The sequence below is a fragment of the Plectrocnemia conspersa genome, unplaced genomic scaffold (assembly GCF_051122295.1).
Source record: "Plectrocnemia conspersa isolate PC_06_02 unplaced genomic scaffold, ASM5112229v1 ptg000006l, whole genome shotgun sequence".
NCBI classification, from domain to species: domain Eukaryota; kingdom Metazoa; phylum Arthropoda; class Insecta; order Trichoptera; family Polycentropodidae; genus Plectrocnemia; species Plectrocnemia conspersa.
In genome coordinates, this window is record NW_028277170.1 from 9,410,818 (window position 1) to 9,427,389 (window position 16,572).

The 16,572-nt window shown below is 30.0% G+C and overlaps 1 protein-coding gene across 2 annotated transcripts; it reads left to right on the plus strand.

Annotated features, from left to right (window-relative positions):
* Positions 1-457: 457 nt before the first annotated feature.
* On the plus strand, positions 458-11,127 carry LOC148234182 (GATA zinc finger domain-containing protein 1-like). 2 transcript variants are annotated; one of them, XM_088187982.1, is made up of 5 exons: positions 458-575; positions 4,580-5,053; positions 7,781-7,967; positions 10,493-10,690; positions 10,952-11,127. In XM_088187982.1, exons 2-4 carry the CDS (start codon positions 4,595-4,597, stop codon positions 10,663-10,665), a joined length of 819 nt encoding a protein of 272 aa, XP_088044108.1. In that variant the 5' UTR covers positions 458-575; positions 4,580-4,594; the 3' UTR covers positions 10,666-10,690; positions 10,952-11,127. The 2 variants fall into 2 exon arrangements, with proteins under 2 accessions (XP_088044108.1, XP_088044107.1); XM_088187981.1 differs by having other exon boundaries at positions 467-601.
* The last annotated feature ends 5,445 nt before the right edge of the window (positions 11,128-16,572 follow it).

Sequence of the window (16,572 nt, forward strand, 5' to 3'; positions counted from 1 at the left end):
ACACAATTAACGTGAAAAATAATTAATGGTGAAGCAGTGTTTAATTGTTACTATTTTGAAACTTATGCTTTACATATAATCAGATGCAGCTGGTGAAACATTGTGTCTCAGTCGTACACTCGCAAAACGTCGTGCTGATACGTGCGTGTGACAAAATGAGAGAATTGAAGCTTGAGGTCACACCAATCTCACTGTGTTACACGTATGCATCAGCACAATGTTTTGTGATCGTGCAACTGAGTCACAACGTTTCACCTGCTCCTCTGCATATAATGAGTTAATAATAATAAAAAGGGGGAAAGCAAACTTAGTTATTGGCTAGAGTACTCTTTCAATGATCGCTATTTGTTTTTTAATGTGTTTATTTGTGGTAATAATAAATATAAGTTATTGTTTGTTTATTTTTAATAATTTTATGCTTATGGACAGCACAGTTATTGTTATGGCCACAGGAAAGAAAATATTATTCGATACGTTTTAGTTTGGCAACATTCCTTCGGTGCTCGCCGGTAACTGTGCAAGTGACGGTTGGAAGTAGCGCTTGCCATTCGTCTTCGCGGGCTACGGTCTCGTATGTAAGCGATATTTGCGCAGCGTCGTCGTAAGTATCGCCGATTATAACACTTCTATCGCGTTCGACGCCAGCTTTACATTTCAGCGCCTTTTTCGTGTTTCGCCGTGCGACCGTTCGGTGTTGCGCATTTCGACGCAGTACACGAAACGATGTTCTGTCGTCGCGATCCGGATCTGTGAAACGATTGCGTCGATTCCGATTGCGCTTCCGACTGAATCTATGTACAGCATCATGTTTATTACTGCTCAATATTGCACTATTCGATCCATGTCGACCCGCCATGTTTGTTCGTACAAAATGGCGCTCAGATTCTATAAGCGTTACGGAACGCGTGACAACTGTTGCTAACGGCGTAACTTTATGTTCGCCCATACAATTCATGCATTGTTTAACCCTTTACGACGTTGGCGACGAATACCGCAACTTTTAAACGATATGCTTTGTTCTCAGTACTGCCTTGGCTTCGTTCGTAATGGCGCTGAGACTTGTATGTTTTCTAGTATTTTTTAACCTTCGAGTTTTGAAGTCAAATACAACATACTGCTACTATAATACGTTGTTTTAACTCTAAAGACAATGGCGATGAATATAATAATTTATAAAACATAATGATAAATAACTAGATTTTTATAATAGAACTTCAAATAATTTCTTTATAGAAATTTATGTTTTATCATCGCTAATGGACTCTTCACATTTACTTCAAAGGCGAAATTTGTGAACCTTGTTTTATGATTGTGATAGTTTGGTTTTAAGAAACGTTTTGTTTAATTTATATTTAAAACAATACATGACCTCTTGCTACTCTGAATTTTTGGTTTCTGGATATCCCTGAAAATTATCGAACTAAAATTATTGTATATATAATCGTCAGTTACCAGATATTCGTAATAAATGCTTATTTCAGTTAAAACAATTAGACTTCGTAAAAGTTTACGGTGAAGCAAATTTAAAATGAATTTAATTTATTTAAACCTTATAGGCCGATGACGCATTTATGCGTCTTTTAACCTTAATGGTCATTTAAAATTTAATACCGTCATTTATTGTAGTATATTTATATCTATACTCCGTAATTTAGTAAAATTATAATGTGGCAACCCTAGTATTTAAAAAAGTAGAAAAACGTCAAAGATAATAATAACACATTACCATCTGTTTTGCATGTAAGCAAAATTCGAGAGTTACAAATAATGGAAGTTAGACTTTAAAAAGTCGTGCAAACGTAAAGGAGATTTAAACTTGTATCAAGAGATGATAACAAATATGTATTTAATTATTTTGATAAAAGTCGCACTGTAAAAATATTAAAATTTCGCGAAAATAACGGACCGTAATGTGTTAAGAATCATAGGAAATATTAATGTGTACTTTTTTATTGGTTATATATTTTTGTAGACTATAAATTACCTTTCATGTCTAGAAAATAAAGTTTAGAAAAACGCTTGCAGTGAAATGATTACCACTAGATTTACTGCACCTGTCAAATTGTCAGGTTTCTAATTTATATTCTGATTTGATTTGTATCAGACAATATTTTTTCTGGTTTTTTTACGACTTTTTATATTTGAACAATGCAAATATATTAACACTATTTTTTTTTCGTAAACTTCTTATTTTTGAAAATCTGGTCACTATATACCTATTTTAATGATATCCGTCAAATTGACAGGTTTATTCATTTTAATTTGTTTAGTTAACAAAATATATTTCTGATTTCCAAATGACATAATAGCCATTGTCAAAGCAGGCTTGGATAGACCTTTTTACTAACTATCAGAAAAAGCGTTTTGGTTTTGGTTTTGACAGCGTCTAGAACTATTCACTATAATGCCCATAACTAAGAATTATGCTTAATAATGTAATCGCTCAGTCTAGATTGTTATCTATTTCTTTTTGCCAGCAATAGAATCTTAACTCTCCTATCCCTAAACAGAGTACATTTGAACCCCAAAATTTGTGCATCTTCAACCATCTGATAAATATTTAAAATATTGAGCTGGTATTCATTATGATCTATAAAAATATCCCAATGAATTGAATGCATAAAAAAATAATTAAATAATTCTAATTTGAATGGAGTTGCTTTGTATCATATTCCGGTCCTTGGATCGCATTTTCGAGGTTTCGATACTCAAAGGTTAACCTAATCTCGGTTTCTTGATTGCGGCTGAAAATTTCTTCCATTAGCCATAATCGTACTGGTCGTCTATTTTCAGTAATTGTAAATTATTATATAATACTTTTTAGTCCTATTTTTATATCTATATTTTTGAAAGGTTATTTATTCGTCCGTGACTTGGTAAAATCAGGCAGTTCATGTGCATACAACATTATTCTTAATATTGTATTTTAATTAATTATTCATAATATTTTACTAAACAATTCGTCCGTATACAATAGTTTAAAACGGACTCGTTGTAGTTTCAATATTGCTACATTTATAAATGCATAAAAGTAATTAAAAGTTGTTTCACTATAGTGAAACTCTTGGCGATGCCTTCTTTTGCAAAGATGGCTAGTACTATGAAACCAATTAGTTAGCTTATAAATAACTCAAATAGTATGGTTTAGAAGTTTGATGTATTTATATCGAATTTAGTATTTTTGTTATGATTTAGTCATAAAGAATTGAGAAATACTTAACAACAAACTGCTGTATTTCTCAGAACTATGCATATAATCAAAATTAATAAAAGAGAAAGAATATTACTAATAAATGTGTTTTCTCAGAAATGCATAACGCTTGTTTCAAAATTGATTACAATTTTTTTTATTTTTTGTCGTTTCAGTAGTTATATATATATATAAGTTATTAAATTATTGATTTTTCTAAAAAAAACTCATTGCTTTTACGAAAATAAATTAAAGCTGAATAATGTCAACAAACTACCAAAGTTTACTGATCCTAAGTCTGTAAAATCTTATGTATACAAAAAATTCAGCAATATGAAAAATCTCTTTGTAGTATAATAGAATAATGGTAAATGCAATTGAAATCACTCAAATATATCACTACTCTAATGGTTATCATCGCTTATATGTTATTTTGAAAAATATGGAATTAAAATATTGTATGTCATTCAGTGTGTGTTTTTATTGGTTGAAAAGTTATAATAAAACATATTAAATTATTGGACCCCAGTATAATTAAAATTTGTAAGAGAAACTAGAGTTATTATTTTTTTACATTACATTTTCTATATTACAGAATAATTTTATACCAAGTCATTCAGAAAAATTTCACTTTGTAATGGTAGTTAGGAGCAGAGATCACCTTTAAATATGCTAAAGAAACTGAAGCGAGGCAAAGTATTATCGTTGAATGGAAATTTTTCTTATATATCTCTACAAGTAGGTACGTATAGGTTTTTGGAATACAAATCGTTCTTCCTGACGCAGTGCATATGTAAGTAGTGACGTCAATACTTATATATTGCCTAGAGAGCTGTGATTAGCATTTATAAACACCCAACTCAAAATTGTCTTCGAGACTAGCAATTGATATGGGATTGTGCAACACATTAAATTTGTATATTAAGTTTGCTATCTGTTAATTTTCATTCAACTTATCCTCAAGACTCATATAATATAATTACATGCACTCTACTTTGACCCTCACTTGTCATTCAGTGATAAAAACAGTTATTCTTTTAAATATATCCGTCCAGGTCAGGGATTGTTATTGTACTGAGATAATATGTGCCGGGTTAATAAACATGATGCATTTATTATTATGCACATTTACAGTTGACTTTTATGAGTGGAAGACAGTTTGAAGTAATTGGGTTATTAAATATCAAATTTGTATGACTATGGTTAAAAGACCTATGTATACATTTGAAGAAAATGTATTGTGGTATATTTATAAATATCGGCTACTCATTCAAGTTTGATATTTAACGACTCAATTGTTACCTTGCTAGCTTGCTTGCGAATTGACATTGTTTGCAGCGTTAAATTTCCATTTAAAGTGTAGCGTAACAAATGTTTTCTTTATTGCAGTAACATCCGGCAACCATGTCTGACTTTGTGTGTGTCGCGTGCAATACGGGCAAAGCGCTTTTGCCTGAGTCAATCGGTGCGCAGCTTTGCAAAATGTGCTATTTGGACAATGGCCAGCAGCCTAGCGCCACCACCGTGACACCGTCGAATGAGGAAACCGACGTTAAATCTGAATCTGAAGTGGATGAAACTCAACCATCTAGCAGCGGCGTACAGCCGCAGAAGAGAAAAAAAAAGTCTGTGACAATTGCCGCTGTAGAAGAAAAGATCGAAGTCGCAAGATGGACGCGTTTGCGCAACAAAACGGCTATGGGTCCTCCACCACCGCCGCCGCCACTGCCGCCTAAAAAGCGCACCATCAAACGCAAGGTCGTGCCTTGCGGTGTTGGACGTCGTACCCTTTTCAAGGGTACGCCTAAAAAGTCACCAACTAACACAGCTACGACTGTTACATCAGACCAAGTATATTTCGAGGTACAGCAGAAACATAATAATCTGTAAATAAGATCTTGGAGCTTAGTAGGAGAGAGGCTATTTTTACCGAAAAAAAATATGAATGGATAGCATATCCCTATTGTATCATTTGAGAAGAATGTTATTTATATGAATAGATGCCATTAGGCGATAAAATGTAAATATAAAAATTAGTTCCTTTTATATGTTAGTAAGTCGTTTCATTACAAATTCAATTACACAAAAAGTAGAAATTTTATAACAAAAATATTGGATATTTATGTTTTGTATGAAAGAAATTAGCTACATTCGTGTTTACATTTTTAATGGTTATTAAATAGCAAATCCTTATTGTACCACTTGAATGTTATGATTAATAAATAATTGCCATTAAGCGATTAAATGTAAGTGTTCAAATGTGTCCCGTTTCTACAAGATAATCAGTTTTGTTTTAAATTTACATACGATGTAGACATTTAAAAATATTTTTAAGTAAAATATTTAGAATCTTTATTTACTTATGTTTTGAGTGAAAGAAGTGAACTACATTTGTTTGTTTTCATTTTTTTCGAAAGACCTAATAATGGATAATATATCCTTATTGTAAGAATGTTATGAATAATAGATGCCATTATAAATACAATAAAATGTAAATGTACAAATTTGTCCCTTTTCTGGTCAGTATCGTTACAAATTTAGTCACACCAAATTTAGTTTTTTTTACTGTAAATATAAAAGTTTTTTTATTAGATATTTATGATTTTTTAAGATAATCGAGCTTCATTAATGTATTTTTCTCTTTTATACTTTTATATGACAAACTATGCCAAAAAATTATTATTAAATAGATGGATAAAAAATGTATGTATAACTAATTTAAAATTCACTAAACTATTAGTATAAATTAATTTTATTTAAGTTGTTTTTCTCAACAGGATATTTTACACTTGTCATAAAACAGGAAGTATAAAAACAACTACATAAACATACAAGTCACTCAAACATTTTTGTCATTCAAAATAGTTGTCAATCTAATCTGAATATGTGAACTTTGCAAGCATACTTATCGATTTGGTATTAAGACATTTTTTGTACAATTTGTATAATATATATATACTGTTAACCAGAGCCGTAAATATCATTTCGTGTGCCCTATTCGAAGCTTACGATGAGGCCCCTTATTTTTAAATAAAAAAGTAATTATACAGAATACAGTGTGTCATTTATTAATAAATAAAAGTATACGCGTTTCATATATTAGTTGTTTAATTGATTAATTATTTTATAAATTCACACTCAAGATATTTTCAATTTTAGTTATTTTACTCTTTTACCTGAGAAAAAGTTGAGACATGGTCGGTTACACGGCGCGATGTTTCAGGATATTTTTCTGAAAAAATAGGCCACAACCTTTAAAGCAGAGTGTGGCTCAAGTCCAATTAAACCTACAGTTGTATTCAACAGTTTTTTGATATATTGCAATTGATTTGTTGAATACAAATTTCAGTTTAACCAAAAATTGGACATACTTCAGAACTGTTATTTTGCTTTTACAAAAATATTGTAAAATATAACGAGAAATTAAAAATGATTCTTAATAACTACTACTATCTAAAATACTTAACTAAATATAATAATTTTTAAATATATATTTTACTCATTCTTTAATAACTCTAGAATTTCATCTTGGCGTACCTGTGTCATAATATCTGTTTTAAAATGTTTAACCATAATAAAACTGGATTATTCAAGTAACAATCGATTAACTTTCAGCGTCTAGTGTGATATGGTCACATTTTTCAAGTTTACTTCCGCAGCGGAATTTTCATAGAGTAGGCTGGAGTGATTTAAATAGAAATACTTTTGACAAGGACTGAGTAACGTTCAAGGAGGGATGGAGATTGAATACTAACATTGCTGGCGTTTGTTATGCAGAGAGGCTAGACATTATTGGTGGTTTGCATTCCATATGGTATCTTAGCTCCTAACTTGAAAGAACAGGTACTTCTTGTTGCTCAGAAATCACTACAAGGTGATTCGATTTGCTTCTCGACAGCATCGATGCTTGATGAATTATAGTTGAGTGCTTAGAGAGTTGCAATTGTTTCTCATTTATACATATAGATTAGAAAGCAATCGAAAACTCCCTATAATAAAAATACGACTTCAGAAATAAATTCACTTAATTGGTTTTAAGTGTACACCATTATCATTCACAACGAAAGCTAAATTAATATTTTTTAACCTCAATCTAATATCTCTTGAGTCTGTTGCACCTATCCTTAATTTATCATTCATCACAAATAGTTAATTTTAATAATAGATATAAATGTTTTTTAACTAATTTTCTTTTTTGATCCTAATAATATACTAATCTCACATATGAAGCATTGGATTCCACACCATTAAACATCATCGGATATCAGTGATAATCAAATATGGCTATAGCGATAAGACCTCTTCTACCTAGCTCCTCAAATTCTATTGACAAAAATTAGTGATATATATTAAATAATTATATTTCATTATGTATTTGATTTGACTTGTCATTTTGAATACATTCTTGCGGCAAATTTTTTTTTCCTTGCACAAAATCTCAACTGAGATGTGGCGATTATCTGAGTAGTGCTCAACACCTGAGGATGATAGCCACATCACGATTGAAAAATAATTGCCGCACGGAAAACATATTCAAAACGGCAAAAACAAATATATATTTTCCATATTCTCAATTTAACCATGTTTCAGGGTCGATTTATGAGATCTGGCGATATTGTCTCGATGATAGACGAAGATGGCGATACGTATTATGCTCAGATACGTGGCTTCTTGACTGATGAATACTTGGAGAAAAGCGCCGTAATCACCTGGCTCTTACCCACCAAGGCTAGTCCTCCTCCGTCTGAGTGCTTCGACGCAACTACATACATAATCGGTAAGATATTATTAAATATAAGTGAACTGTTTCTAAATTGTATAAAGTGAAAAAGTGTTACTAGGATTTATGTTGGATTCAGTGTGTTATAGAATATACCAGTCCCATTATAATAGTGCCTCGTTATCGGTGGGTGTTGTGTTCCTCCAATATGCCGCAAATAAAAAGGAAAAACTCAGATAAATAATCTAGTAGGGGGGGGGGGACGTTATTATTTGTCTTTATTATCATAGATTCCACATTTTCAGCCTCTGAGAGACCAGGTATTTAATTAATAACGTAATAATTAAACATACAACCCTTTATTCTTCATTTTTCGTTCTTTTACAAACTCTAATTACAATGAATCACGACCCAGATTTAACAAATAGTTCCATGCAAAAATTCAAAATGGTGGCCATGTTTTAAAATTTCCTTCATTGTTTTAATTTAGTGTTAACAATTGGCACTCAAGAATGATTTTATACAGAGTAGGGCCTACTTTTGTAGGTAGGTAAGTATTCTACTCGAAAAAAAATTAAAATGGACACTTCTTATTAAAGGATAATTGATCTTATTTTCTTTTATTATAATTATTATTATATGTGATAAAACTGATTTTACCCTTAAATTTTTCAACCGATTCGTCAATAACGATATTAGGACCAGGCACGTATTTCCGAAAGTTTTGATACGAGTATTTTAAGCACAGGTTGACTTTTCAATCAGATCATTAATCGATTAACAAGCTTATCGGCGACCCGATCGTACAGCCGGAAACGTGTTAACACGATTTTATGAAACTCGATATTTAACAGACATACTGACATCTTTGAATATTTTAGAGCACCAAAATGGATTAATTATATTTTAGATAGTATATTCTTTTAACAGATTTTGTTATTATAATTCTTTCCATACAAAATTAAATAATTAATTAATAATTAGTGGTTCGAGTTTTTGTTAACATGTACATGTATATGAGAGGGAGAAGCGATGTAGCGTGTACTTCGTTGTCTCGCTTTCTCTTTTAAGGACAGTCGCTGATTCGTCAATGCTGTTATTGTTCGATCTTCTCTAGTGATTTATTTTAAATAATTTTGTGTTGATATTGGTTTAACCCAGATATGCCCACTGTCCCATGGGTAGGTCACTAAACTCGTGCCACTATTTTTTTTATATATAAATGAAATTTGAAGAGAACAAAATTTCTTGGGAATATCTGGGTTAATTGATATCAAGGCTTCAAATATACACTGTAAGTTATTCGTTTTCTTACCTGTGGATTAAAATATTTTAATTATTTTTCCATTAATCCGTACGTTGTTGGTTTTTTTACACTATTATCTGTAAGGCTTAAAAAAAGTTATTCTTATCGTTGCGCCAATGATAATTTTTTTAATTTATTCAATGGATTCTAATGATTTAATAGAGTCGTCGAGCCATTAAACAATCTGCGAATAATTTCTTTCACCATTTTATATCTTTTTGCTTTTGAAGAATAGCTAAAGACTTCATTATTTTTTGACTAGTGAAAGATTTTGCATTTTGCAAGTATTTAATTAATGACATCAATGTCTGGTTTCTTCGATTATATAATATATTTTTAATTGTCCGTTGAAATTTCCAACTTAGCTCAGATGTATGTATGTTAAATAAACATATATTTTCTTTTAAAATAAAAAAATTAAATATTCTGAGCGAAATTGTTTTGAGCCACACAGTTCACGCACACAATAACAAACCGGAATCCTTATCCCGAGCGTACTCTAACACTATAAGTTTCAACATATATTTATTTAAGCAACACAACCGGTCTATTTTAATGATTAGTTTATACGTGTCTTCATTGCTTTTTCGAAAAACCCACAACCAAATTCACGGATATAAGATTGAATACTTTATTTCAATTTTTTCTTGATTGCTCTTCTTGCATTTTATCTTGCATATTACTACAAAGACCTGATCTTGTACATTCATTGTCACTGATGTGCATCTGAAAGAGAAATAAAATGACAACTATTAATTATAAACAATGATAATAGTTTATATTAATTATAAACAATGATAGTAGTTTATAATTAATGAAATATATGTCACTAATTCCCAGACTTTGATTTCAGTCTGGGAATATAATCAATCAATACCTACAAGATACCCTGTTGTAACACATTCGGCTTTCGCCTCTCATGTTAAAACGGAATATTTAAATCAATAAAAAAATATTGGGATGAAAATACATTAATTCGTATATGCCAATTATGTAACTGTATATTATTATATAATGACTAAATGTTATCTCAATATAGTAAACCAAAACTTCACTTTCAATATGAGTTGTAATTCAAATTATATTTTATATTAATTTTATAATGTTCTCTAAGAATAATGTTTTGATTCAATGTATGTTATTATATAATGAATGGACTTCAATGGTGTGGTAAAAATAAATTATAATTCTATTTGTCTGCCTCCTTTTACAAATCGGCTTTTCTACTCTACAGACTCGAGGGATTGAATTATAAAATTAAAAATTATTTTTCCAGGACCCGAGGAGGATCTACCGCGCAAACTGTCATACATGGAGTTTGTGATGCACGTCGATAGAGATTATTACAAGTCGCCCAGTCCGTATCCACCGTTGGAGTCTGAGAGGGTTGCAAACGCAACTGGTGGATTCATCTGGACATCGCTTTTGCCCGTCGATAGGTCTGAATAGACTGTTGAGATGATAATTTGCAAATGTAAGTAGTCTATGTTTCAGTGTTATTCCACCATCTCATGAACTTTAACCTCCCATTGGCTTATCAGTTCTGTGTGAGTGACAATTATCAGTCACTTAGAGTTTTGTGCGTAATTTAATTTTATCAGTTCAGAATACAATATATATTGTCTACACTAAAGCTTTTATATGACTCACCCTCATAAATGACATCTACTTTATACATTTAGTTTGCTTTATATAGTATATAATGTATATGATACTAATTTCCTTTTACTTTCAGATCACTGATGAGCGTTCTAGTATCAAATAAAAATAGATTTACAGTGGATGTTTAAATATAATACTTTCTCGAAATATTATTTTATATATTATACATGTTTATTTTGAATAGTTACATAAATTTGATTCTATAGTACGTTCTGGAGTTGAATTTGCACACTTGCCAAAGTTAAAAAATTAAAATATTTTTAATATATTAAATTTACATTTATATAGTATGTGTCTTTATAAAAAAATCATATTCGGAAGGACGAGACACATGTTTTGAACTGGCTGTGTGGGAAAAGAATAGAGCTCTAATTAAAATTTGTCATTTAGGGTTTTAAATTGGATATATTTTTTGATTGTTATGTATATTTTTATTGATTTTGAAAAAAAATCGGTCGAGCAACAGCAACGAAATGATAATTTGTAAAGCTGAACTGAACGATTTAGTCTGAAACGACGGGCTGTGTGATTAGGTTAACAGTATGTATCGAAAATTAGCTTGTTTTAATGCACAAAAATTACGCAGGTTAATTTTTGTTAGACACGGTAAAGTGAGTGAACACGTGAGGTATTAACGTAAGAAAATGTGCCAGAATTATTGTGAAAGCTTTCATTCCATCAAATGTAATTAAATTACATTGGTCAATATGTAACATTCCACTTCATATTTTTTTTTAACAAATCGCAGGTCGAGGATAGTAATTTTTATTTATAATATTTCATTTATATAGACCGATACCTGGCTGAAAATATTCGATATTTATTTTTAATAATTTTATTTATTGCATTCACCACTGAATAAAAATGATAAAAATATCAACATTTGTAATTAAAAAGAAATTTATTAGTTTTATTGTTTTTATTACTATACATTCACATATAAAATATTATATGTGATCTTCGTACAGTACATTAATCTTTTTGTTTCGTTTTAAAAATGTGAATTCTCGTTTTAAAAATGACACATATAGCACATATCGTTATGGGCACAAAGAGTCATTTAATTTGTTTTTAATTATATGCCATTAAAACTGATTTTATAAATATTTTGTAAATGATATTTGCTGTGAGGTCAACATATTTAATAGTAATATTTCTCCTCGATCAACATACATGCATAATTTTCATTTTAATAATAATAATATATATATATATATATATATATATATATATATATATATATATATATATATATATATATATATATATATATATATATATATATATATATGATTAAATTAAGCTCTCGATCAATGTATATTCTGGATAAATGCAACGACATGACAAGCCACAATGATTTCTTTTTGTAACTTCTGTATTTGTTTACTTTTTTCAGTTCTTTCCTAGAAAAAAGGATCTAAACATTTTAGTTGCGTTACATTGTATTAAAAGAAAGTTATAATTATTTGATTGTCTAGTCATAGATAGTCAATGGCAAGCTTTCTTTTACTACTGTACTTTTATTTTGTAGGAACGCAAATATTTTTTTTAAATATTACGTAAGTTTTAATAAAAACAGATATTACTTCAAAAAGATTCTCATTAATTAAAACTATAATTAGTGTAGATGTTTATATGTATTTATGTTCCTCTTTTTTATGTAGTGTTATTGCTTATAGTATATCATTTATATATGTAATAATAAATTTAAGATTGTTTTACCCAAATTATTATATTTTGAAAAATCGATACATTAGCGTTTTTTTATTATTAATGAATAAAGCTAAAATATGAATGTGTTCACTATTTTATTTCAATAATCCTGTAACGAGTAATTATTATGTATTTTAATTCAATCTAAAAAATAATGATTGTTATTAAAATACGTTTTCCAAGAATATTTACGAATTCGTAGATGGTTCCACTCTCTCGGTGATTGCCGGTTTCCTCTCGCTTAGCTTTAAGATACAATCCCTTAAGAGATCTGTGCTAGACTCACAAAACGACTTCTAAACCACTACCTCACCGCATCAAATACACCAACAAACTATTTCACATCTTTCCCCATCCCAGTCTATGACGTCCTATCAAGATTGTTATCACTAAAAACAAGAAATCACCTAGACTATATGAACCAGGACAAACTTAAAAATATTCGCAAGTGGCAGCAAAACTGACAGCGGAGTCGGAGCGGCATATTTCATCCTTCAGAACACGACTAACATTTACAAAATAAATAGATAGATTATTTTAAAGCAAGTTACAATTTATTAGATAGGGATAATATCAAGCACCAATCATACTTACCAGACCTTGCTCCCTTATATTAAAAAAATAGAGTATTGATCTAATTCTTCATACTTATGAAACATAAGATTTTTTCCCAAATTGATTGCTGATGATATAAAAGCTACAGTACCAAATGTCAAAACATAAACGGCAAGAAAATACTGACTTGTTTCAAATTTTCGTCAATTGAACCGTTTTTGAGCAATGGGAATAACTTTATACTGTATCTAATTATATATTTTAAGAAATAATAAAAAGATATAAAACAAATTGTAATAATCCACCTATGAATACAGCTTATTTTCATGAGATTTTGCTACAAATAACTTTTATTGATTAACAGTTGACAGAACTAATCTAGTACCACTTTTTGGTAGAACGTAACTATTCAACTAGTTACTAAATATTCTTAATGGCGCATTTAAAAATATTTGAATATATGTTGGTTGAGAAACATATTTTGGGGAAGGTGATGGTGACGGGTGGCAATTATACACAGATTGAGCCGCTGCAGTATTATTTTATTGATGATACGACTTGTTTACATGTTTTACAAAGTACGGGGCGCGCGCATGGCGGCGCGCGTTCGAATCGCCTGAAGATTGCCAGTGTAGAGAATAGCTCACGTCAGTGCTACTCAAATGCCGACCAGTTTTGGTCATAACAAATCTAAATCGGCCCCCATAATATCATGTGTAAAAGAGTTAAGAACTCTTCCATGTCATATCTTAAAAAATATAATTCCAAAAAAGTGTATGAATAATGATATTCATAGATTCATTGCGCTAGATAAAAATTATAAAATTTTATTTTATGTGGGCCGCAAAAAAATAAAAAGATTACATTTTTATATTTTTGTTTTATTTTGTGAAATACAATATCTATAGGCTTACCATAAGTATAAATGCTGCAGGAGCAAAAAAATCTAAATATCTAAAGAACATTAAAAAAAAAAATTAGCTCCACAAACTTATAAAATTATTATTCTGTTTTTGACACTTAGCACCTCTTCTCCGATACTAATTTTTATATTTCTGGTGAAATGTCATTTGGAGCTATTACTTTTAAAACTGGAATGGAATATCATTAATGCTGGATCTGATAGGAGATTTATTTTCTTACATAAATGAAAACAACTCTTTAACCGATAAGTACTTCCAAACATGGAAATTATTTTTTGGCGACGGCGACGGTGATGGTGACAGGTGGCAATTATACACAGATTGAGCCGCTGCAGTATTATTTTATTGATGATACGACTTGTTTACATGTTTTACAAAGTACGGGGCGCGCGCATGGCGGCGCGCGTTCGAATCGCCTGAAGATTGCCAGTGTAGAGAATAGCTCACGCCAGTGTTACTCAAGTGCCGACCAGTTTTGGCCATAACAAATCTAAATCGGCATCCATAATTTCATATGCTAATTTTTAAATCTAGCTGATAGATATTTGTACCAATTAAGCAAGCCAACCTCATTGTATTTTGCCTTTAAATCTGAATCACACCGGATCTCAACAAATTAGGTACTTTTATTTGCATATGGCTCTGTACAGATTCTATATATATTGAAAAAGTCGACGAAAATAAATTAAATTTACTTTGCAAAGATTTTAAATTTTCAAATCTATTTTCAAATTCAGTTCTTAGGTTTGAAATTTTTTCCACATATTTTTGTCATGATGAAATTTCGCATAAATTCATTTTGTTTATGTTGCATGCTTCCACGCTCAATTTTGAAACTCAATATAAATAAAATAAAATAATCTGCTAATAAAATAATAAGGAATCTGGTGTTGAGGATTAGTTGACGAAATGCATATATTTTGTTTAGTACTTATTCAGTGTCACGACGCGCGCCACGTGGAGCCATGCTCAATTTTAAGACTCAATCTAATTAAAATAAAATAAAAATGTTGGTTTTTAGGATTAATTGACGAAATGCATTGCTTTTGTTTGGTACTTATGATCTTAAATCAGATTTCACTTTAAACAGTATTATAAAAATGAGTTCCAGATAGTTTGCTTTTTATAACTTGACAAAATAATGAAGCGACTTACAAAGCATTTGTATATTCTAGAATATAGATGGTGCTTATACTTTAGAGAGCCTGTGGGGTAGGGGGGGGGGCGATAGCCTCTCCGTGAATCCGCCCATGGTTCTGACTTGGTTCGTACTTAACTTGTTTAAATTTTAAAAGGTATTTATGCCGTGAAACGTTGTTGACCGCTTTCGTATACGTTAGGGCCACACGATATAGAAATTATAAGATATGCTCAATTGTTACACGAAACTGGTTTCGTTCTGCGCATGACGTCATCAGGTGACAACTTTATATTGAATCGCATATATTTGGGGGATTTAACATGGAGTTGGAGTGTATTTTTTATGTTGATATTATTTTATTGTTTTTAATTTTTTTATTAAACTTGCTTAATTTGAAAGTATGGCCACCAATTGTGACTATTTTTTTTTTGATAGTTGATATTATTTTTTTATATATACAAAATCATTGATAGAATCGGTCAAAAATGGCAAATATTATTCATTTTATCTGTTTAGAAATTTATTGTAAATACTGTATACTTTTAATCTTGGAAATACATAAGTTTAATGGAGTAAATAATATTGTAATATAAAAAATAATGGGCACGCATAAGCATACGAGTATACCGAAGCCGCATACATCATGATCGTCATGATATAAAGTAATATAATATAATTTAATCAATATTAAATTAATTATAAAACTTACTGATTAAGATTATAATTTTAGGTAAAACTAAGACATTTTATTTATAATTAACTAACAGTTTTGATCAATTTTCGTTTCCTAGTATTAACAAGTTTGGCGGTTTAAAATTATTATTCTTTAGAACATTTCACATCGGAAAAAGATATTCTTAGCGGCAAGACTACAAATAATATTTTCAGAATTTGTAACCAAACTTTGAATATATTTAGGCCCACATTTTAATCCAGCTCCATTATATTCAAAGAAAACTTGTTCCGATTTTAAAATTGTCTTAAGAAGTTATCACTGGGTTTAAAAAACCCTCCTTCCGATAAATGATTTGTCCAGGTTTCATCTCATCCACCATTATAACACATACTTTGTCAAATGCAGGTAATGAATAACTTTTCTTGAGTCTAAATACAAATTACAAAATGCCTGGAGAAACATAATTTTGTTAAGATTTTGATTCTTGATTGTTTTATATAAAAACGAAATAATTAATAAATCCCTTTAGTCAATATTTATTTTAAAATTTTACAAAATTTAATACATATATACATTGATTGTTATTTATTGTAATACTTTTTGAGTTTACTTTATCTTATCTGTGAAAATAAAATAAAAACAATTAATTACAAATAATAAAATAAGGCAATAATACAGTGGCGGAT